Source organism: Protomyctophum parallelum (assembly GCF_964188405.1).
Source record: "Protomyctophum parallelum genome assembly, chromosome: 1".
Classification (NCBI taxonomy): domain Eukaryota; kingdom Metazoa; phylum Chordata; class Actinopteri; order Myctophiformes; family Myctophidae; genus Protomyctophum; species Protomyctophum parallelum.
In genome coordinates, this window is record NC_139697.1 from 13,608,341 (window position 1) to 13,633,665 (window position 25,325).

Genomic DNA, 25,325 nt, shown 5'->3' on the forward strand with positions numbered 1-25,325 from the left:
GATAACGTCAAGTACAAGTAGTAATACAACTTCTGTATTTTGGGCTTAAACCATTCAAAGCTTATAGACTTAACAGTATTTTGAGTTGACCCAGGTTGGTATTTTATTACACAGAAACCCAGTACACTCACTTGGTATTTACGCAGTAAAGCACTGGGTAGATTTACTGGGACTATGTCTTTCAGCCCATACGGAATTTCTAGTGACTGCGTTATATCATTGCCAATTTCCTGCCACTGCATTGTGACAGCAGATGCAGTATAATTGTAGGTTAAAAAATCACACTTGTGTGAAGTGAGTGGCGTCACTTTAGGCGTCCTCACTTTTTATCCTCTCATTCTATGCTCAGCCAATCAAATCATCACTGGGGTACACAAACACAAAGCTGGACATAGGAGGGGCTAGCACCCCTCAAAAACACTACATCATATGTCCATTTTTAAACTGAAGGTTTATTACTGGACTCTTTGATATTTGGCAGGGTGTCCAAAGTTCCAAATTGTCCACTACCCGCAACAGTCCCGCGATCTCCAAACATGGACATGTCTTTTGTCACAATACTACTGAGGACATTCTATCGAGACATTTAGTTAACGTCAAATGTCATGTCTCACCTAGACACAGGATCTGACACAATGTTTTACCTTGGCATGCAGGTTCTATTGGCTCAATGATAAAACATTTCAGCACAAACAGGGTTCAAATCCGAGGTAGAAGAGTTAAGTGGTTAAAATAATTTAAAACCCTGTTGAATAGAGTCCTTTTGCACACCTACAAGGTCTGACCAGGCAACCAGTGCGAACAGTGAGAAAAAAGGAATTCAAGTTCACTTATAGCAGGAATTTATTTCGTTTCAGGTCTATTACATTGTTGTTGGTTGAGGTATTCATACTGTTGGAGCTGACCTGTTCTGACATTCCATATGTTGATCTGACCTCATCAAACCCTGTACACTCAAGAGTCAAGACATGCTCCAGTACGGCCAGTATATGGCCAGACGAGTACATAATTCATTCCATGTTGATCTGACCCCCCCATGCCAAAGAGCCAGCGTTCGCCCAGCAGTCTGCCGCCAATGAGGCGGATGTGTGTACGACTGCACGCCCTTTAGGACTGAGGTGGCTTCTCGCCCTTAGGTGTCTTACTGTAGCCTGGCTAATAAGCCAGACCGAATCAGCCGTTGGCAAGTCTGGTTTATTAGCCAGGCTAGTCTACTGGCCCTTAGGTGACGCCCTTAGGTGTCTTACTGGTCACAGACTATTCTGGTTTTGGGTTTTCCCCTATGGGCTTTCCCAAATGGCAGTGTGATCCGGTCTAGAGCTAGAGCCGTATCCGCTCTAGACCCGGGGCGGATGTGCAATCGACCCCTACATGCCTCTCTCTGTACATGCCACCATGACGTCACGTGACGTTCCTTAGCAGCAGAGCAGACACACCAGGAAGTGGGTCGCTCGCGCTGCTGTGACTGTTGTTTTTGTCCGTGTTTGTTTCGCGAGCCCGTGTTTCCCATCGGTCTCTCTCCCCCAGCCAGCTGAGCCCTCGTTCATTTAAACGTCGCCGTGTTTTAGTTTTTTTTTTGTTGTTGTCGTCGCGGGACCGAAAATGGCGACGTTTATTTCCGTCCCGCTGAAGAAGTCGTCCGAGGTGGACCTGGTGAAGCCGCTGTCGAAATTTGTCACGACGACGTACGCCGCTGGCGAGGAGCAAGGGGAGTACGTCCACGCCGTGGAGGAGCTCAACAAGCTGCGGAAGAACGCGCTGGGCAGGCCGCTGGACAAGCACGAGAGCTCGCTGGACATCCTGCTCAGGTCAGGCTGTCAAGACACCGTATCGTAACGACCGTTAGCGCGTCGCTAAGTCCGGCTAGCCGCCTGCCGCCCCTTTTTACTTTACACTACAGTACACCTGCGGTGGAAGAGCTGCCGCCGCCGCGCCCCAAGCCAGCTGTTTGTTGTTGGTTGACTACTAGCCCCATATGGCACCTCAGTCTCTACGCTCAGGGACTGAGGTGCCATATTATGGGGTTAGTTGAGTACTAACTAGACAGTGTGGCTGCTAACGTTGTTAGCTCCAAGTTCAGTCATGCTAACACTGGTCTTTTACACCCGGCATTGTGACCTATCGAATTCTGTGACTGTCGTCCAGACTAGAGATGTGTGTCCTGTGGCGTTTCTTACATTTTACATGTGACCGCTGTAATTTCATGGTTTTAGCCATCGGATCCTCATATCTACGCGTTGAAATGAGTTATGGCTTATCACACAGGAGAGCCAGTCTACTCTGTTCAGTTCACAGCGACCTCTGGAGTCACAGTATTCATTGGGTTATCAATATCGGTGTAAATAGGCCCCGTTTCTCGGAAGAAAGCATTCAGCATTGTTCCAGTGTCCACCATATGACTCATATTTTATTTAAAGACACGATACCCTGGCCTGCTGACCTCAAAACCTCACCAATTTGACTTGTGTGTCAGTTTTATGACAACATTTGTAACAAGTACCCAGGGTTGAAAATGTCTGTGGTCTTGTGTCTCAGTCAAGTCAAGCCAATATTCTGAAACCCCAGTGTTGTTTTATGATGTTAAACTGCTCATAATAGCTCTCTGAGAAGATACTGACAACATTTAGGGCCATATAGCACGAAACCTCTAGCCCAGACAAGCATCTGATCAAGCATAATGTCTTAACACAAGTGCCACAACTCACAAGCTTGTCTACATTGTAATCAGATTATGGTTTTGCTAGCTAGAGATCTACATGATGGCGTATATTATGTCAATGAGAGCCAGACTACATGGAGGCATTGGCCACAGAAGGAGCATTATGTGAATCAACATGGCTGTGGTGTCAATTACCTTGGCTTACATGTATACACATTAAAGGTATCAGGGAAGTTCATCTTCCATTTGCATAGAGAGCAATGTGACGGAAGTGCGACTTGGATTTGTTTAACAAAGTTGCTCTTTGGCTCTTATGGTCTCGGGCCTGGAGATATGAAATGACAAAAGACTGGTGAACCGAACACACAGTGCCCTCTATAAGTGCAAGTCTGGGTCCTTTAACTCAGAAATGACACAAGTCAAGCATTCGTTGTGTGACTTATTAGCCAGGCCCACTCTATATAGAGATGATGACATGAGCACGGCTCAAGACTTTGCTCCGAACTTTTTCCTCTGTGGCCAGTGTGATTCATTCCTATGGTTGGCATTGGCACAGGGATCCACCGGTTGACATGATTCGTGAGAGAGAGGCAGAGAGCCCAGCCCATCTCAGATTTTTCTCTGTACACTGTGAGCTACTTCTAACTGCAGTGCTAAGGGGTAATATTGTCCACCCTGCTGTCAAGATTAGACTGTGACTTTCATTATTGCAACAACAACAACAAGATAGATACTTTATTTGTCCTTTCGGAAATTTGTCTTGTGCACAGCGTGACAGCAATCGTCAGGATACAGAAAACATATACAAACAAACGGATCACACAGTACATTGACAATAAAGAAACAATGCCAACAGAAGGCCACCAGTCATAGTTCCAAGAGGCATCAAATCACATTTTATGCATGGAACTGAGATGGGGCCTGCTTGTTCATGTTCATAAGTCCTATACTTATAGGAACAAACTATCTTGAGGCCCTAGCCTGCAGAGAAGGTACGATGTACCGTCGCCCTGGTGGTAAAAGATGGAACAACGCTACACCAGCAACTTGCGATATGAGTTGAAGTGGCTGAGTGCTGCCATAGTTGATATGCAGGAGAGCAGCATAAGTAGCGTTCCCCGCTGCTGTAAGGTGTGGGTTGGTACTTGGCAGATGCCAGAACATTTGCAGTCAGAGGCTACACTTTGCTGAGGAGGGAGGAAGTGAACGTTTGCATAGCTGTGCAACTCAGTGGGCCGTCACTGTTCAATGTTAGCATTGTAGCTCCTTGGCGCTCTCCTCATGTCCTCCACCAGCCATGTGCCAGGTAGCCATGGAGACCGGCCCTATTGCCTTTCACAACCCAGCAGACAGACAGCTATTGTGTCACCGTGGTAACCATTGTTTGCCCTGGGACGTTGTGCTTTCCCCCCTCAATCTATTTACCAACACAGGCGCACCTCGTCTAAGTTTCGTTCTCGCTGTGCATTTGTGCATGCCCAGATGGGAAAGCCACTGATGACAAGGCCTAGTGCTGTAAAACCTACACAAAGCCTGTCTTTGTTTTTATTTATGCGTAGCATTGTGTACGACGTGTGTACTAGTCTCGAGACGGGAGTAGAACTGGGGGTTGATCAACTGGAAAAGGAGGATTCCCTAACATGATCCTCTAAATATTGTTCCTAAGAATAGAATCTTCCACATCGCTGGCTCCATGTCAAAGCTGAGCAGTGCTTTGCTCACAGCTGAGCTGACCCTGCACTTTCCTTTGTTACCACCTTTTGCTGACGCACTTGTCATGTGTCTCTGAAGCATCAGAACTTCCTCAAACCACAACAGTTATGATGTCATACAGCATCTGTATATATATATATATATTCAGCTTTTGAGTTATCACACACAGTTTGCTCTGTAATATTTGTATCATTGTTATTTTATTTTACCTGTAATCTGGGAAAGCACAATAAATGGTAGACTAGATGCTTATGATGAGTCTGAACGTTGTTCACCACTTCTCCCCGCAGGTACTATGACCAGCTCTGTGCCGTGGAGCCCAAGTTCCCCTTCTCTGAGAACCAGGTAAAAGGATCAGGTGGTGTCTACTGTCTGCTAGTGTGTTAGACTTGTTCTGGAGAGGGAACACAACGCGCATTGTGAGCTTGTAGATCCGCTATTTTCAGTATGCAACCAAGTGAATCAAGCATTTACGACACCATCAAGGCCTGGCAAAATACATTTTGGCCGACAAAATCAACTGTTCATTTAGTCAACTAAAATCTTATGATATTTAGTCAACTAAAAGTCTAAAACTAAAACATTTCAATTGACTAAAATATGACTAAATGTAGTTTTATGCAAAACGTCCTGTCAAAATCAACACTGCTCCTCTGTTTTCTTTCTGCAGCTGTGCCTAACCTTCACATGGAAGGATGCGTTCGACAAAGGCTCACTGTTTGGAGGTTCAGTCAAGCTCAGTAAGCCCTAATGTCCTCTCTTGTTACCGTGAACGGAATTGTCTGTGATCACACATGTGTCGGCACATTACTTACATTTCAGCAGGCGGGAGGTTTAGACTAGAGCATTATCACACCTGATCTGAATCATGCCAAACAAAGATTTATGGTTCTCACTGCCACATTACATAATAATGAACCAAAAGTTGTAAACAAAAGTCACATGGACGACAAGGTAGCTCACTGATTGGGCAGTTTAGGTGACTTGTCATCTAGCAACGTTGTCATACTTTTGTTTCAGGCGCGAACACATCTTCCGGTATCTAACATGCAGAACCCTGAACATAATATAGCACGCTGTAGTATAACTGCTAGCACAGAACAACTCATTTGAAGCATATATATATATATATATATATAAGAAAGCTAGATGGCTGCTGGCCAATGAGAGCGACGTTGCTACGTGGCGGCCATCTTACCTCGGGGCAGCATAACATTGTGTCTATGGGGCATGTACTTTTTAAATAACCTATAACTTGCTAAATTTTCAACCGATTTTCAAACGCTTTGGTTTGTTATAGACCTCAGCATATTTATATGCTTTATATGAATCATAGCTACGTTGATAACGTTTGTATTAATTAAACCAACCCGTTTGTAAATCCGTTAAGATTTGAGCGAGTTATGGCTATTTTTGTTTGAGCTTCCATAGAACATACTGTACTGTAGCCCCTCAGCAAGATGCCTGCTGGGTGAACTATGTCAGAGAGTCTGCCTTGAGCCTTTTATATATGTCTATGATTTGAAGTATGTCAACTAACTGCACGTCACTCTGCAAACTTTGCACACTTTCAGGGTGTGTCTCACTAGGCCTTTGAAAAGTGTGTGTGTGTGCGCGCTTGTGCGTGCGTGCACTCTGGAACCACAATGGAAACAAGCCTAGGCCCTAGGGGGCTTGCAGGCATGTTTTGGATTTGGCTTTTGTTCTAGACTAAATGTACCAGGCACTTTTGAAAAATTCTTCTGCTGCCTTCAAACATTAGAAATTCACAAACCAAAGTGACAGAGACAGGCAGACTGGCTGCTCTGTGAGTACAAAGCCATTGACGGTCACATTATTATTACGTCATCAATATCTGTCTAAATAATCTGATTCTAATGTAATTATTTCGAAACCGATCCGATACTGAAATGGCATTTTTATGGCCGATTTCGATATGCCACAGATTATATAGGATTGATTTTAAAATTATTTTACTTGTCTATAAAGCTCTCAATGGTCTCGCACCTCCGTACCTCCGTGACTGCCTACCTAGATATGTCCCTAACCGCCCCCTCAGGTCCTCCAATGCTGGCCTACTTGAAGTGCCTAAAAGAATGTGCACAAAAAAATATGGTGAGGCAGCTTTTTGCTTCTACGGCCCAACAGCCTGGAATAAACTTCCATTCGAGCTCAGACACGCACCCTCTGTAGACATTTTTAAATCTCAACTCAAGACTCACCTCTTCACTCTTGCTTTTTAGTTGAGTTTTACTATGCACGTTCCTACCCTGCTCTGACTGATTGCTGCATGTGGTGTTTTTATTTGTTTTTATTTATTTTATGTTCTTATATTCAATTTTGTTCTTTGCCATTGTTCTATCATTTTAACTACTTGTGTTTTATTGTTTTATATTTCTGTGTCCTGCCCTGTGAAGCACTTTGAGCTGCATTTATGTATGAAAGGTGCTATACAAATAAAGTTTATTATATATTGTGCATCACTAATCGCATGTTTGTGTGTTTTAGCTCTGGCCAGTCTGGGCTATGAGAAGACGTGTGTGCTGTTTAATGCAGCAGCGCTGGCCAGTCAGATCGCCTCAGAGCAGAACCTGGACAGCGATGAAGGACTGAAGGCTGCAAACAAATTCTACCAGGTAGCAATCTATAAAAAACAAACTAATACCATGTCAGGGACTTCATCTTGCTTAAAATTTCCATTATTTGTAATTGATACGACACTTTAAAAAAAAATAGATAGACAATTTTAGCCATGACAACTTTGCTGCATATTAAGCCAAAACCGCACCAATGATTCACCATGCAACTACTTGCAACCATTATCCACAAATGGCAGGTGCACGGAGTTGCATTGGTGCGGTTGACCAAATGCTAAAGCCAAGGCTTTAGCTTTGGTAACTTAACTTTACAAAGTCATTGTATTGAATCGACTGCCTTGTATCTACCAATGTTGCATAGAATCCACAGATTCTACCAAGGTCAGAGAATAATAACACCATAAGGCAAGCAGAAAAGCAAAACGCTGACTGTGATGGGTCTCTCACTCTCTGCAGTGTGTGCAGGATGGGAGTTTCTGTTAGTTAATCGATTGTGGATGACGTTGGTTTTTCAGACATATAATAAGTAAATATATATTTTGAATGGGTGTCAAATATACCTGCGTAGCTTTTTTTATGTGCCTGCGTGGAGAGCCTTGGTATAAAGCCTGCTGTATCTGTGTTGGATAACCCAATGCTACCACTAGTACAATGTTGGTAAGCCAGATATAACAGATTCTGTGTGTTAGTCGATGCCAGAAAGGCTTTTTACTTTACTATAATACTATTATACCGCATTTACTGTCACTTGTTTAATAGGTTTGTTATCTGCCATTGCCTTTTTCGAAGCTTCTCTTATGGTTTCATTATTTCATACACTGGTATTTTTTGCCTTGTGGTTTTGAATTCAATTTCTTCATGGATATACAAATGAGAAAAATGCCAGAAACACGTGAAGAGTCTAACTCTCAGAGTTATGGCGATCATGTGTACTCCTAAATGTGCCATACATGGTGTCATAGTAAATCAGTGTCTGAAGAAAACCTTGGAGACTTGACATTCAGTAATTGGGTCTTGTTATGATCAAACTAAGAACATTATAATGCTATGCAAAAAAAGGCCAGCAAAGCGGTGACTTTGGTCAGATCATTGGGTTTATACTAGGAGTTTATTTTCTGTGTGTGTGTGTGTGTGTGTGTGTGTGTGTGTGTGTGTGGTGTAGCTGGCCAGCGGAGCGTTCGGTCACATAAAGGACACAGTGCTGTCGGCACTCAACAGGGAGCCGACCATGGACATCTCTCCTGAGACCGTGGGCACTCTGAGCAGCATCATGCTGGCCCAGGCCCAGGAGGTCGTCTTCCTCAAAGCCACCTCAGGTAACGTGCACACACATTTACAAGGACACCGTTTACACACAGTCACCTCAGGTAACGTGCACACACATTTACAAGGACACTGTTTACACACAGTCACCTCAGGTAATGTGCACACACATTTACAAGGACACTGTTTACACACAGTCACCTCAGGTAACGTGCACACACATTTACAAGGACACTGTTTACACACTGTCACCTCAGGTAATGTGCACAGTGCACACACATTCACAAGGACACAGTTTACACACTGTCACCTCAGGTAACGTGCACAGTGCACACACATTCACAAGGACACAGTTTACACACTGTCACCTCAGGTAACGTGCACACACATTTACAAGGACACTGTTTACACACTGTCACCTCAGGTAACGTGCACAGTGCACACACATTCACAAGGACACAGTTGTCACACACTGTCACCTGAGGTACACACACAACACACACTATTACACAGTTTAGGCGCTTGGGTGGCGCAGTGGTAAAGTCCCTGCCCACCACCACCGCTTGAGGTTGTGGGTTCAAATCTGTGGTTTTCACACGGTCACAAAGAGAAGTCCCAACGCGCTTCAGGCTGTTGTGCGGTAGACGAAGGGCTCGGAGGCTGAAGAGTGGAACCAATTGAATTTAAAAAGGAAAAATATACCTGGGCATTTTGTAACACACTACCCACATAAAATGCTGGGACGTGACTTTTTACACTTTAGTCACCCCCTGCAAATAATAAAACGTGCTGCAGACCCAACACAGTTTGTCACTCTAGTATTGAACAATTAAGGTTTGTGCAATTTTACTTGCGGGCCGGGTGGATCATCCAGGACACAAGACAACTAGGTCCCACTGTTGTTCCCCTCCGTTTGTGATATGTGTGCACACTGTCACACAAGAAGTCGCGGGTTGTGCTGTGAAACCGTTGTATGGTATTTATACCACAGGTACTTATACATGATGTCGGTATCCATCTCAACACCATTATAAAATGATGAATGTGGAGCTCATTCCAATCTGTTCCAATCATTTAACTGCCTTTTCCCCTTTCTACACCTTTGTCAAAAACTGCTAATCTGTGAGCTAGATTGACCTACATGCCCAGAATAGGGAAGCTAGGGTTCATGTGGTTAATATAATTAATATTTAGTTTATGGAACATTGGGCCATGGACCCTTGCATGAGGGAAGTTGGTTCCCGTCGTGGGAAAAGCATAGCTCTGATAACGCTATGGCAGCGGTATTATTAAGCGAGACTTGATGGAGTGTTCATAAAGGAGGAAAAGGATCGTGCCTATGAGGCATATTCATATTTCACGGCTCTGTGACGGATTCCATATTCTTTTACTTTGAACAGAGATATAATCAGATGAGTCAGTCAGTAGTACGGTACAACATGGTTCTTCCTGCTGCAAATTTATCATCATTCAACTTGTTGACAACTATTGTTGGCATCAACCTCTTGCATGGAGCCAACTTTTTCCTCCTGTGAAATCGGCCCTAAAAACAAGATTTTTGGAAGGCCTGTGGATGGGAACTAGGACGGTACTGTTCTGGCCTGTGTATTGTAGTGTATTGTAAATTTGGTATAAAACATATTCCGTAAAGCTGTTCATTTTGTGAGAGGAAATAAGACACCACCCAGGTCGAATAGTGTGTAAGCAACTGTATTTCATTTTCTCACAGCGGGAGATAGCCGTGACATCTGACAACATTTGCATTGAGAATATTTGCATGGAGTTGTAGAGCCTCCAACCTCCTACAGTGGTTTTTACAGCAATGTTACAGGCCAAGGGTTCGACTGCATCGATGTCTGTTATTTATTAATGTCTGCTCAAAAGTAGACTCTCTGTAAAGTGTACTCAGTCAGTACATTAGATCAGCTGCTAAAAGGCTGCAAGGACATCAACCACAGCAGACATCTCACCCTTGTGTGCCAGTGTTGCACTTAAGAAGTCTTACAGTCTGTTATGTCTACAGTTTATGGCCTTCTCTGTTGGATTTGATTAGCGCACCCACGTGGTGGTGAATTTGTGCAGTGGCCATACAGTTAGTTGCATTCACTGCTGTTTAGCGAATGTAAAAGCTCTGCAGTACACATCAGGGCAACACGGCCACACGCTGCTCTGAAAGACTGGAGAGGTTGTGTTGTAATTCTGTATGTGCACATGTCCATAGCCAAATAGTCATAATAATTCTGTATGTGCACATGTCCATAGCTAAATAAACCTGCATTAAACCACAGCACATCGTCCAAAGACTGTTAACCACTAAGTATATAATTATACAGTATATACTACTTGTATCGTACAACAAATTGTACAACTAAATCTTCAAACTCACAAAGCACCGTGACGTAGATTGCCTATTTTTAGTTTGGGGAAGATTATTTAAGATTTTGCCTACAATGACTTGCCCAAAAATATGGATGCCCGGTTGAAAGTGGTTAAATACATACGCTTGCCTTTTTGCAACTCCAACACTGGCTTTGTGTATTCTTGTTTATTCTCTCTTGTGTATTGTTGTTTATTCTCTCTTGTGTATTCTTATTTCTTCTCTCCAACAGACAAAATGAAAGATGCCAGCATCGCTAAGTTAGCCAATCAGGCAGCAGATTTCTATGGCGACGCGTTCAAGCAATGTCAGTACAAAGAGAATCTTCCTAAGGTATGTACAGCGCACAAACACGCATGCACGCACACACACAGAACGTGTTCTGTTGAGACTATCACTGCATTTACAGTGTTGTAGAGCAGTGTTTCCCAAATATTTTAGCTCCAAACACAGAAGAGAAATCTCCCCGGGACCCAAACTATAGTGAAACTAGCCGATCTACAAGCTCACAACACATTGCAATGAGACATGTTGTGATCTTGTAGATCTGCTAGTTTCACTACTATTGTTTTTTTTTTTATGGAATTATTTTGAAAAAAAGTTTGAATTAGTTTTTTAACTCGTGAACATTTTAGATTTTTTTATGAATTTAAAAATTCCTACAAAACGTAGGAAACTACATAAAAATAAATAATGGGATATCTCAACATTGTTGTTGAGAGTCTGGGCAGCGCCTTCGAATGGGTCAATGCACAGAATGGGACATTTATCACGTTTAATCACGCTATTGATTGGTCTAAGTAGGTGAAATACTGACCTACCAGTTATTCTATGGGTTGATGATGGCTTTCTGGCCAGTCTCCACAAAACACCATGCAGTCTCTACAACGTTCGGCACTGCAACTCGCTCTGTGTTGCGGCTCAAGTTCACCTGAGACCTCCATCACGGTCAAAAACTATACTTTATCGGCCACAAATAGTAGCCCACAGAATACCGACACAACACCTCGTCGGTAGGACAGTATCTCACCTACTTAGACCAATCAATAGTCTGATGTCCCATTCAGTGCAGAGGTGCTCTGGGTATGTTTGACCGTCCATGTGTGTGTGTGTGTGTGTGTGTGTGTGACTGACTGTGCATCAGTACATACTGTATGATGTGTGTATTTGAGATGACTGTGCATTAGTACATACTGTATGATGTGTGTATTTGAGATAAAGTGCAGCACTGCAGCAGCCTGGCACTCTGGGCGTGGGCCTGTCCCCATCACAACTTCTCTCTGTCCTCATTGGTCTCTTTGTTTGCTGTCCTGTCCTCCTCATTCTGATTGGGTCTCTGTTATGATGATTACCATTAAAACTGCATTGCGATCTTTCTCACCACCTTTGATGGGGAGGCGGGGTCTATTTGGTAGCGTCTAATGAAGGTGTTCTGAATTCTGATAACGGCTTACTGACGACGTTCTCACAGCATGGCCAATGCGCATGCACGCACCGCACACACACACACACACACACACACAAACAAACACTTTTTAGACCGATAAGAACAAGTTGATACTGTAAAGATGCTTGATCACCATTCGAGAAAGGCCTGTGAAACTGGAATTCCTTTTCTTTGGGGGTAGGTTCAAATTAGGAAATGATGCACATTGGGTAACGAGATTACGAGAACAATGGTCAGACTCTGTAACGTTATATCCGGGCAGTCGCCTACCCCGAACGCAGGCTACACAGCGCTGCTGTGGTTGAATCCACAATTATTCAAGGTTTGGGTATGTATTTGACCTCCCAATTCTTCTATTCTTTTAAAGTTTACAAGAATAGAAGAAGCCCCAGATCATTGTTTACAATTGTAAACAATTATCTGGGGCGTTCCCAGGTCACGGACGACAGGAAAACCACTTCCTGCTTTTTAACAAACATTTAAAATTCAGCCTCTATTCACTTTGTTTTCCTGATAAACAGATGTGAATATAATTACACACGCTGACACGCACACAACGTGCACGCAACGCGCACGCAGCGAGCACGCACACAAGCCGATGGCCATGGAACGTTTGATGCAGGTTGAGCGGATGTTGCTGAAAGGTTAAACACTCATGGCCTGTTCTGTTTTCTCTCTCGCTGTCTTCCTTTCTTTATGCATCCCTCGTGGTGGTGGTGGTGGTGGTGATTGTGTGCATGTGTGTGTGCGCGTGTCTGTGTGGCTGTATGTGCACTCCTCCTTACCGCTTGTGCTTGTTTGTTTTTTGTGCTTCCGTGGCGTGTCATTTGTGGTTTGACCTCGCTGTCTGTGTGCCGTGCCGTTTCGTGGTTTGCCTTGCCATCGCGCGCGTGTGTGTGTATATGTGTGTGTGTGTGTGTGTGGATATATCCGTGTGTGTTGGTGTCGTGTGTGTGTGTTGCTCTGTGGTTGGCTCTCCCTGGTCAGTATTTTTATTTTCAGGAAGTGCTGCCCGTGCTGGCGGCTAAGCACTGCATCATGCAGGCCAACGCCGAGCTGCACCAGAGCATCCTGGCCAAGCAGAAGAAACGATTCGGAGAGGAGATCGCGCGCCTGCAGGTACGCCCCACCGCACTAGTGTTTATCTCGTCAACTAAAACTATGACGAAACATGTTCACCGACATACCTTTTGTCCTTGCAGACTGAATGCGTTTTTTGGAAAACTGACGGAAATACGCTTCTAAAAAATCCAAAAAACGCAGCAGTGTCCCAGGGACCTTAAGTGTAGAAGAGTAGACCGCTAGACCTACTGCTACCTTTTAAACACATTTTAAATCTGAGGCTTTTTTTGTATACTATTTAAATTCAGTTGTTTCATAAAGCTTTACATGCATATAACGACGCAATTGCTCTATTTACACAATGCCTTACAGTACCCCCTCCAACTGTAAAAACCTTCCTCATTTTCAACTGTTTTTATTATATTTCTATACACGCTTTAGCAATGTAAACAGTCAGTATGTTTTCTCATGTCAATAAAGCTCCATTTGAATTGAGAGGGCTACATGTTTACTTCATCCCTCCCACTCGCAGCACGCCGCGGAGCTGGTGAAGACGGTGGCGTCTCGCTACGACGAGTACGTGAGCGTCAAGGACCTGAGCGACAAGATCAACCGCGCTCTGGCCGCCGCCAAGAAGGACAACGACTTCATCTACCACGACCGCGTGCCCGAGGTCAAGGACCTGGAGCACATCGGCAAGGCAGCGCTGGTCAAGGCCACCGTCATCACACCCCCCCTCAGTCAGAAGTTCACGGGTAAGATGCCGGGGCTCAGATCACAGGTCACAAGCTTTGAGATGTGTTGCCAAAGCCATTCATGTCTTCTATGGAAACGTGTTGCGCAGCGAAAATAGCCGATCTTACAAGCGATTTGAGAGCTCGTCTCAACACCTGCTTGTAGATGGGCTATTTTCGGTAATTTCTTTTATAAAGATTCAGTGATGTGAATAGGTTTTCAATGTAATGAGTCCCGGGATGCAGGGATGGTCTTTTAAATGAGTCCCAGGGACATTTTATGAGTCCCACTTCAACGACGTTAGGAGTCATATTTAGCAAATTGCAGCATTTAACTCCCATTTCATTTTATAATGGTTATAATGTGGTTATTATTATTCATGTAGAAAACAAGAATAAATTATTATTATAACTAAAGCTAGCAAGGTAAACTAGAATAAAAAAACAGTACAATAGTACAGTAGTGCATATCCTGTGGATGCAGAGGTTGTTGTTTTATTGCGTCCCTGAACTATAAACTGCGTTTTGGGATGCAAAATACACACTATTTTAATCTGAAGATTAGAGCATTTGATGTGGTCAAACTAGAATAATTTTCCATCAAACCCTAATGGTTCATAAAGTTAAAGCCTCAGACTGTGATTTCTTCACCTGGTTCGCAGCATGTAGAACAGGAGGAGCAATATTACTAAAACATCATCACTTTACATACTGTGTTAATTGTTTAGCAATCAGCGCTAGTGTAAGGGGCTCCTTTCACACTGTTTCACAAGTCGCACATTAGTTAGGACATACAAACATTTCTCAGTCGTGAGATTGTATTTAGCTTTCATCCAATGCGTTTGTCCTCCAGACCTGTTTGAGAAGATGGTTCCCATGGCCGTGCAGCAGTCCATGAGCGTGTACGGACAGAGGAAGGCGGAGACCATCAACAGACTGGTGGGAACCATGAGGGAGGCCACCAACCTCTGCAACGGGTACGTTCTGTGTGTTTGACCCTCTGTGTGGTGGTTCAACCTCTGCAACGGGTACGTTCTGTGTGTTTGACCCTCTGTGTGGTGGTTCAACCTCTGCAACGGGTACGTTCTGTGTGTTTGACCCTCTGTGTGGTGGTTCAACCTCTGCAACGGGTACGTTCTGTGTGTTTGACCCTCTGTGTGGTGGTTCAACCTCTGCAACGGGTACGCTGTGTGTTTGACCCTCTGTGTGGTGGTTCAACCTCTGCAACGGGTACGTTCTGTGTGTTTGACCCTCTGTGTGGTGGTTCAACCTCTGCAACGGGTACGCTGTGTGTTTGACCCTCTGTGTGGTGGTTCAACCTCTGCAACGGGTACGCTGTGTGTTTGACCCTCTGTGTGGTGGTTCAACCTCTGCAACGGGTACGCTGTGTGTTTGACCCTCTGTGTGGTGGTTCAACCTCTGCAACGGGTACGCTGTGTGTTTGACCCTCTGTGTGGTGGTTCAACCTCTGCAACGGGTACGTTCTGTGTGTTTGACCCTCTGTGTGGTGGTTCAACCTCTGCAACGGGTACGCTGTGTGTTTGACCCTCTGTGTGGTGGTTCAACCTCTGCAACGGGTACGCTGTGTGTTTGACCCTCTGTGTGGTGGTTCAACCTCTGCAACGGGTACGCTGTGTGTTTGACCCTCTGTGTGGTGGTTCAACCTCTGCAACGGGTACGCTGTGTGTTTGACCCTCTGTGTGGTGGTTCAACCACCAACCTCTGCAACGGGTACGTTCTGTGTGTTTGACCCTCTGTGTGGTGGTTCAACCTCTGCAACGGGTACGCTGTGTGTTTGACCCTCTGTGTGGTGGTTCAACCACCAACTTCTGCAACGGGTACGTTCTGTGTGTTTGACCCTCTGTGTGGTTGTTCAATGGCCTGGGCGCTGGAATAGGGGCACAATAGAATGATCAATTGTTATTATTTATTTATCAAACTCACTCCACTCCACTCGTATGCTCTGGCCAACACAATACATGTCATCTTCACAAGGACATGCATTGTGTGCTGGCTATGTCTTCACTTCTATTGCATTATCGAGCCCGGCACCAAAAGACTTTCATCTAATCTGGAGTGTGCAGGCTTTCTGCTTTTGCAGACATTTTCTCTCAGTTACGGTTATAGAACCTTGGTGATAACGTTTAAAAACTAAAAAGCCTATATCTTTCTGAGAAATGTCATAGAATTGAATCTGGAAAAGTACCGAAATAGACTACAAGGAGACGTGCGCGCATTCCCGGCTTAAAGTAACGCTGCCGCGGCAGCCGGTCTTAAGGGCCGGTTGTCGTGAGTGGCGAACCAGTGACGCCAGTGTGGCCCCTAAGATCTCCACCCCTGAGCGTCTCAGTAACGAGGACATTATGCTCGTGTGACACACAATGCACATGACTTTCACCTATTGTGTTACTTTAATACTGTTTTAATGATGTGTTCTGACCCCACATGTATTATACTCATGAAACAGTGTTTTTGATCTGTAAATCTGTATGCATTCATTACATTATTGCAGTCGCTGTGTATATTGTGTTTCTCCTATAGCAGCAGTAATGAACTGAAGTAACCCAGAATTGAACTGGAGAAACCCTTTACGCGTTCACGCTGTTGACCTTGGTTAGAAATGAACTGAATGAACCCTTTACGCGTTCACGCTGGACAGATGCGTGTCCACGGACGTGTTCGCTCGTGCCCCTTGCTATGAGCACGCCTGGACGGGGCGTAACTCTAAACGTGATGCTTTTGGTTAAAAGTATGAATCTGCCTTTGTTCAGCCAGAAGACTTTTGCTTGCGCGCCTCTAAACTTTATCAGCCAGATAACCAGAATAGGGAGTTGTACTTGTTAATTTTTGCAGGCTCACCGAGGACTCTCTTCTGAGTCCTCCGCCTCCTATCTTTTCACTATTTTGTAAATTAATTTGATTTGACTTGAATAAACATATTTTTTATACTTCAGTGTAATCTACGATGGTCTCCCGTGTTATTGATTAGTCAATAATACAGTATGTCCGTTTTGTTCCCGTGTTTTTCCTGTCACTCCGTGGGGTAAGTTTAGTTTGATTTAACAACCTAATTCTTAGTGACAGCCTGCCAGTGTTTATCTTTCCCCCGAGCGGGGAGGAAGACGGCAAGGTATGGGGATCCGGGCGCACCCCGATATAAACATAAACTTGTGCTTGTGAACACGCTACAGATAGGATGGTTTTAATTGGGGTCGCTCCTGATAGCCTCGTACAAGCAGGCTATCAGCGGCGGGTAACGGAGTCTGTGTACTTTACACAGTGTGTTAGTTTTTTGTCGCACAAATGGTGTGTCGCCGGGCTACAGAATGAGTCAAAGGTGTTATAGCATAATATTATAAGCTGGCATATTTAATAAAACATAATATTGTGCGCACGTCACACAACAGCTCTGAAGGGGAGCTATACAGTACTAAAATGTACATGTCATGTACAAGTGGAAGCCACTTGTAATGGGTTTATCTTTCGAAGAGGTGTTTTGAACACCTTCGCTACTAGTGATTTGTAGCACAGCTATTTTGAGACGAAGAGAAGACAGTGAAAGTCCTGGCATACTGGGCTACTATACTGCTTAGCAAACAGGAGTAGACCAGTGTTCAGGAGGAGAGGTCCTGGCATACTGGGCTACTATACTGCTTAGCAAACAGGAGTAGACCAGTGTTCAGGAGTAGAGGGTGATGAGAGCCAGCTCTCTTTAACACCGGTCTAAATGCGTTACTGGTACTAATGGATATTGTTGTGTCTGTGCGAAAGGACAGCCGGTCTAAATGCGTTACTGGTACTAATGGATATTGTTGTGTCTGTGCGAAAGGATTGAATATATTCTTTCAGAGCGAAACGTTTTCTCTTTGCTTCTGGGCGGTGCCTGGAACAACATATTTTCAGATGGGGGTCGGCGGCCAAATACATATAATTGTGGGGCTCCTTAACATGAACAAGTTTGAGAATGACTGACATTAGAAACAGGGGTTTTTCAGAAAACCGTCTGCTCAGGTCTAAATGGGTTAATGAGAGTGCTGGTCTAAATGGGTTAATGGATATTGTTGTGCGACAGGGTGCTGGCGTCCCTGAACCTGCCCGCCGCCCTGGAGGACCTGTCTGGAGACTCCATCCCACAGTCCATCGCAGAGAAGGCCAGAGGCGTCGTCCAGCAGGGGGGGCTGCAGAGCATCGAACAGCTGATCAGAGACCTGCCGGAACTGCTGACCCGCAACAGAGAGATCCTGGATGAGGTTAGGTGGTGACACACACACAGACACACACACACACACACACACACACAGTGTCACACACACACACACACACACAGTATGCACTATCACAGTGGTTCCTAAACTTTTCAGGCGGTGACCCAAAACAGAAATGAGATATTCACCCGGGACCCAAACTAGTGAAAATAGCAGATCCACAAGCTCGCAATGTGTTGCTTTGCGCCATGTTGTGAGCTTGTAGATCGTCTTATTCTCACTACTTCTTAAATATTTGTTCTAATTTATGGAATTTCTTTGATTTGTCTTTTATTTCTTCATGACATTACTGAAAAAAAATCATTGGATTTAGTTTTTAATTCATGTAAAGTTCTGCTCTTTTGGGAATGTTTTTTGAAAATGTTTTGAAATGATGATAATAAAAAAACAAATGTAGGAAACAAAATCCCGACCCAGTGTTTGGGAAACTATCATTCTCGATGGTAGCTCTCTTTATCGGCCAAGCTACACCGGGCATGTGTGCGTTTGACGTAAGCGCACTGCGCGCACAAAGTATGCGTGCGAAATGCCCCGGCTACACCAGATCTGTGGCGCACGGAAGATTTGTGCGGGACCTTCCGGGAGGATATATATATACGTGGGCATGGGGGCATACGTACGTAAATTTTTTTTTAACCGATCCTATTTTTAGAGCACGCGTAGGACGGCCCGTGGTATCCGTGCGTCTGGTGTAGCTGGTATCATTGACATATATTGGTCCTATCCAAACGCACTGTACGCGCGCAGTAAACGCATACGCACGCGCGCAAAATTGCCTGGTGTAGCTTGGCCGTATCTCGAGTTCCTATCATGGCCTCTAGTTGAGCCTAGAGGTCGTTAACACACCCGGAGCGTGACGGATGTCGTGTCGTGAATCGTATACGCGTCACACAAACAGCAGTTTGAATTAATGCAGATTAATTGCACCAATCAAACACTCCTGGCAGTGCGCGAGGACCTTGACTTTCACAAACTACAAGTCTTGACCTTGACATGCCGCTCTACCCTCAAAAGTTCACCGTAACCGTACGCAAGGAAGGAACACTTCACCCCTTTCCAACCTATCTTCATATAAATGGTCCTCACTAATGATCATGATAAAATACCAAAACAAATTTCTACTCTGTCTGTCTCTCATAGGAGAGACAGACATAAGTACCATTAGAGACAGATAGGTTTACATTCAATCAGAGGAGAACATCATTTAGAGGAGAACATCATTTCCTGTGGAGCGGAGTGACTATTACTAAGCACTGATGTGTGTGTCTGTCCATCAGTCTCTGAAGATGCTGGATGATGAAGAGACCACAGACAGCGATCTCAGAGCCAAGTTCAGCCAGCGCTGGAACAGAACCCCCTCTGGAGACCTTTACAAGCCCCTCCGAGCAGGTACACACACACACACACACACAAAACAAAACTTTAGCATAGTAGTATGATTAGTGATTTTTTTCATCAGTGCAGTTATATTATGTATATATTGTCTCTGTCGGGGTGGAAACCTCATATATCCAAAACTGTTACTTTTTGTCAGATTCAAATTCAAAAACAGAAAAAGTTGCCGGTTGACGAGCTCAAAACGCAATGTGTTTCAAGCTATTGTAGATATGTTTCTTTTGATACTTTTGTGCGACGCTGTAGTATGATCAAGTAGGGCATTAATTCACAAAAAAAGCCCTACAAAAGGGAGGGGGGTCTTTGGAACAACATGTTTTCAGATGGGGGTCGGTGGCCACATACATATAATTCTGGGGGTCCTTGACATGAAATAGTTTGAGAACCACTGATATAGAAACAAGACATTTTGTAGAATCTGGTCTCTGTCTTAAATGGGTTAAATATGGAGATTAGAGTTTTCTGCCTGACGGCAACGATACGACATGCATATAACTGCAGCGGAAACCATTTCCATCCACCTCTCCTCCTCTCCTCCTCCCCTCCCCTCCGCGCCTGGCCTCCAGAGGGCACTAACTTCCGCGGTGCGTTGGACAAGGCCACCCAGGCGGACCAGATGGTGCGCGAGCGCTACAACACCCACTGTGACATGATCGCCCTGCTGTGCAAACCAGAGAACGAGCTGGTAGCTGCCATCCCCTCTGCCAACCCCACCAAGACCCTGCAGGGCAGCGAGGTGTGTGTGTGTGTGTGTGTGTGTGTACTTGTATTGCTATACTTGTGAGGGCCAAATCTCCCAGCAAGTGTCGTAGAATTTGGGAAAGAGACAGCTGGTCCTCACAAGAGAAATGCTTGATTTGTGGTAAAAAAAAAAAAAATCAGAGGTTTACAATTCAGGTTGGGGTTAGGATTAGATATTTAGCTCTCAGGGTTAGAGTTATGTCTGATTTATTTAGATTCATTAGTGTTCAACGCCAGAGTCATGCACCAAAACAATGAATCGTTCTACACGTGCTAATTGCATTGTGTGCTAATTGCATTGTGTGCTAATTGCATTGCAACGCTAATTGCATTGCGACGCCTTGTAATGCATGAGGCTACATTATAGTCCTTTTATGTCTTTTGCAATCACGCGTAGCCAGACAACCATTCCACAATCTCCAAATGCTATGTAGAGTCTGGAGTCCTGAAATCCCAGACGGGAAGCTGGCATCTGTTTTTTTTCCCATTTCTGCTAAGGCAGCAAGCTACAGTATACCTGCTTAGATGATTGTGATATATATTGGGATACATTTGCGTGACTGTAAAGACAAAAGGGAATTGGGGAGGAGGCTTAACATTCGCTTTATCGCTTGATCATCAACAGAACTTCCTTGCTCCAGACTGTATGACCGGAAGCATTTGAACATTGTGGGAGGCAACATTCTGGCCACGCGAGACTAGTCTTTTGTGACCTGCCCGCCTGTCTCTACTGGTTAAAAAAAGGTTATAATAATGCTATTAATTATAAAGAGTTTTTTTTTTCTTCATAATTTAGGCGGAAATCGCAATTCTGAAATGACGAACGTTGCAGTGCAGAACGTTTTACAAGGCTACTCTTCAGTAGCGTTTTAACCCATTTTGGGCGGGAACCCCTTTCGGTATTCTAAACATTATGTTATAATTTAGCTATTGAAAAATAGCAGATCTACAAGCTCATAGCGCGCCACCGAGTGGCGTGCTACGAGCTTGTAGGTCTGCTATTTTTGAGGTGAAAATATTTATTTCAGACATTTTTCTTTTTGATTTCGAGGTCAGGCCTAAATGGGTTAAGGATAATGGAAGAGTTGTCTGGCTTGAGAGAATGATCTTTTCTCTGACCGTGTGTGTGTCCGTCCTCTTCAGGTAGTGAACGTGCTCTGACCGTGTGTGTGTGTGTGTGTGTGTCCTCTCCAGGTAGTGAACGTGCTGCGGGCACAGCTGTCCCAGCTGGACGAGGTGAAGCGGGAGAGGGAGGTGCTGGAGGGGGAGATCAAGGCGGTGACCTTTGACATGTCCTCCTGCTTCCTGACGGCGCTGTCCCAGGACGGAGCCATCAACGAGGAGCAGCTGTCGCTGTCGCAGCTCGACCAGCTCTATGGCGCCTACAACCAGAGGGTACAGGCCAGCCTCCGCACGCAGGAGGACCTGCTGGGACACGTCCAGGTACACATACACACACACACACACACAACCAGAGGGTACAGGCCAGCCTCCGCATGCAGGAGGACCTGCTGGGACACGTCCAGGTACACACACACACACACAACCAGAGGGTACAGGCCAGCCTCCGCACGCAGGAGGACCTGCTGGGACACGTCCAGGTACACACACACACACACACACACACACAGATGTAGGTAGGGCTTATACCATTACAAATTCATGTTGACGATTAATTGTCACACAAATAATTGTGTTTTTTGGCATTGAACTTGGGAACATATAAATAAAGAATACATTTCTGTTTGCCTGGTAATCAATAAAAAGAAGCAAAGGGCAGATTTGACAAATAACTGAAACATAAAAAGACATTTGTGTCATATCGGAATTCATTATTGTTATAGTGATAGTTGCAGCCCTAGAGTTTTATATTTTATAACCTGCATTAAGATGGCCCAGACGGAATTGGTAAAGCATGCTTTTCAGCCACTGACCCCAGAGCAAAGAATGTCTAGGTGAGAGCTAGCTGTCACTTGTGCTGGTCAAACACAGACTCTGCCCTTCCCTTTCAGACTTAAACACAGACTGTGCCCTTCCCTTTCTGACATTAAACACAGACTGTGCCCTTCCCTTTGTGACATTAAACACAGACTGTGCCCTTCCCTCTCTGACATTAAACACAGACTGTGCCCTTCCCTCTCTGACATTAAACACAGACTGTGCCCTTCCCTCTCTGACATTAAACACAGACTGTGCCCTTCCCTCTCTGACACTAAACACAGACTGTGCCCTTCCCTCTCTGACATTAAACACAGACTGTGCCCTTCCCTCTGACATTAAACACAGACTGTGCCCTTCCCTCTCTGACATTAAACACAGACTGTGTCCTTCCCTTTGTGACATTAAACACAGACTGTGTCCTTCCCTCTCTGACATTAAACACAGACTGTGCCCTTCCCTTTGTGACATTAAACACAGACTGTGCCCTTCCCTCTCTGACATTAAACACAGACTGTGCCCTTCCCTCTCTGACATTAAACACAGACTGTGTCCTTCCCTCTCTGACATTAAACACAGACTGTGCCCTTCCCTTTCTGACATTAAACACAGACTGTGCCCTTCCCTTTGTGACATTAAACACAGACTGTGCCCTTCCCTCTCTGACATTAAACACAGACTGTGCCCTTCCCTTTCTGACATTAAACACAGACTGTGCCCTTTCCTCTCTGACATTAAACACAGACTGTGCCCTTCCCTTTCTGACATTAAACACAGACTGTGCCCTTCCCTCTCTGACATTAAACACAGACTGTGCCCTTCCCTCTCTGACATTAAACACAGACTCTGCCCTTCCCTTTGTGACATTAAACACAGACTGTACCCTTCCCTCTGACATTAAACACAGACTGTGCCGTTTCCTCTCTGACATTAAACACAGACTGTACCCTTCCCTCTGACATTAAACACAGACTGTGCCCTTCCCTTTCTGACATTAAACACAGACTGTGCTCTTCCCTCTCTGACATTAAACACAGACTGTGTCCTTCCCTTTCTGACATTAAACACAGACTGTGCCCTTCCCTTTGTGACATTAAACACAGACTGTGCCCTTCCCTTTGTGACATTAAACACAGACTGTGCCCTTCCCTCTCTGACATTAAACACAGACTGTGCCCTTCCCTTTCTGACATTAAACACAGACTGTGCTCTTCCCTTTCTGACATTAAACACAGACTGTGCCCTTCCCTTTCTGACATTAAACACAGACTGTGCCCTTCCCTTTGTGACATTAAACACAGACTCTGCCCTTCCCTTTCTGACATTAAACACAGACTGTGTCCTTCCCTCTCTGACATTAAACACAGACTGTGCCCTTCCCTCTCTGACATTAAACACAGACTGTGCCCTTCCCTTTCTGACATTAAACACAGACTGTGCCCTTCCCTCTCTGACATTAAACACAGACTGTGCTCTTCCCTTTCTGACATTAAACACAGACTCTGCCCTTCCCTTTCTGACATTAAACACAGACTGTGTCCTTCCCTCTCTGACATTAAACACAGACTGTGCCCTTCCCTCTCTGACATTAAACACAGACTGTGCCCTTCCCTTTCTGACATTAAACACAGACTGTGCCCTTCCCTTTCTGACATTAAACACAGACTGCGCCCTTCCCTCTCTGACATTAAACACAGACTGTGCTCTTCCCTCTGACATTAAACACAGACTGTGCTCTTCCCTCTGACATTAAACACAGACTGTGCCCTTCCCTCTCTGACATTAAACACAGACTGTGCTCTTCCCTTTGTGACATTAAACACAGACTGTACCCTTCCCTCTGACATTAAACACAGACTGTGCCCTTCCCTTTCTGACATTAAACACAGACTGTGCTCTTCCCTCTCTGACATTAAACACAGACTGTGTCCTTCCCTCTCTGACATTAAACACAGACTGTGCCCTTCCCTTTCTGACATTAAACACAGACTGTGCCCTTCCCTTTCTGACATTAAACACAGACTGTGCCCTTCCCTCTCTGACATTAAACACAGACTGTGCTCTTCCCTTTCTGACATTAAACACAGACTCTGCCCTTCCCTTTCTGACATTAAACACAGACTGTGTCCTTCCCTCTCTGACATTAAACACAGACTGTGCCCTTCCCTCTCTGACATTAAACACAGACTGTGCCCTTCCCTTTCTGACATTAAACACAGACTGTGCCCTTCCCTCTCTGACATTAAACACAGACTGTGCCCTTCCCTCTCTGACATTAAACACAGACTGTGCCCTTCCCTTTGTGACATTAAACACAGACTGTGTCCTTCCCTCTCTGACATTAAACACAGACTGTGCTCTTCCCTCTGACATTAAACACAGACTGTACCCTTCCCTCTGACATTAAACACAGACTGTGCCGTTTCCTCTCTGACATTAAACACAGACTGTACCCTTCCCTCTGACATTAAACACAGACTGTGCCCTTCCCTTTCTGACATTAAACACAGACTGTGCTCTTCCCTCTCTGACATTAAACACAGACTGTGTCCTTCCCTTTCTGACATTAAACACAGACTGTGCCCTTCCCTTTGTGACATTAAACACAGACTGTGCCCTTCCCTTTGTGACATTAAACACAGACTGTGCCCTTCCCTCTCTGACATTAAACACAGACTGTGCCCTTCCCTTTCTGACATTAAACACAGACTGTGCTCTTCCCTTTCTGACATTAAACACAGACTGTGCCCTTCCCTTTCTGACATTAAACACAGACTGTGCCCTTCCCTTTGTGACATTAAACACAGACTCTGCCCTTCCCTTTCTGACATTAAACACAGACTGTGTCCTTCCCTCTCTGACATTAAACACAGACTGTGCCCTTCCCTCTCTGACATTAAACACAGACTGTGCCCTTCCCTTTCTGACATTAAACACAGACTGTGCCCTTCCCTCTCTGACATTAAACACAGACTGTGCTCTTCCCTTTCTGACATTAAACACAGACTCTGCCCTTCCCTTTCTGACATTAAACACAGACTGTGTCCTTCCCTCTCTGACATTAAACACAGACTGTGCCCTTCCCTCTCTGACATTAAACACAGACTGTGCCCTTCCCTTTCTGACATTAAACA

At 44.8% G+C, this 25,325-nt stretch overlaps 1 protein-coding gene across 4 annotated transcripts in view; it reads left to right on the plus strand.

Moving 5' to 3' along the window:
* Positions 1–1,431: 1,431 nt before the first annotated feature.
* The window catches only part of pdcd6ip (programmed cell death 6 interacting protein), a 30,019-nt gene continuing 6,125 nt past the window's right edge, over positions 1,432–25,325 (plus strand). For 2 of the 4 annotated variants that reach the window (XM_083775758.1, XM_083775760.1), the window contains exons 1-13: positions 1,432–1,808; positions 4,663–4,717; positions 5,043–5,112; positions 6,881–7,008; positions 8,132–8,285; positions 10,842–10,942; positions 13,044–13,175; positions 13,651–13,873; positions 14,706–14,829; positions 17,925–18,102; positions 19,395–19,506; positions 20,079–20,248; positions 21,448–21,696. In XM_083775758.1, the coding sequence (XP_083631884.1) occupies positions 1,603–1,808; positions 4,663–4,717; positions 5,043–5,112; positions 6,881–7,008; positions 8,132–8,285; positions 10,842–10,942; positions 13,044–13,175; positions 13,651–13,873; positions 14,706–14,829; positions 17,925–18,102; positions 19,395–19,506; positions 20,079–20,248; positions 21,448–21,696 (1,902 nt within the window). In that variant the 5' untranslated portion in view covers positions 1,432–1,602. The remainder of the gene's footprint in view (positions 1,809–4,662; positions 4,718–5,042; positions 5,113–6,880; positions 7,009–8,131; positions 8,286–10,841; positions 10,943–13,043; positions 13,176–13,650; positions 13,874–14,705; positions 14,830–17,924; positions 18,103–19,394; positions 19,507–20,078; positions 20,249–21,447; positions 21,697–25,325) is intronic. The other 2 variants (XM_083775759.1, XM_083775761.1) reach the window with 1 other exon arrangement.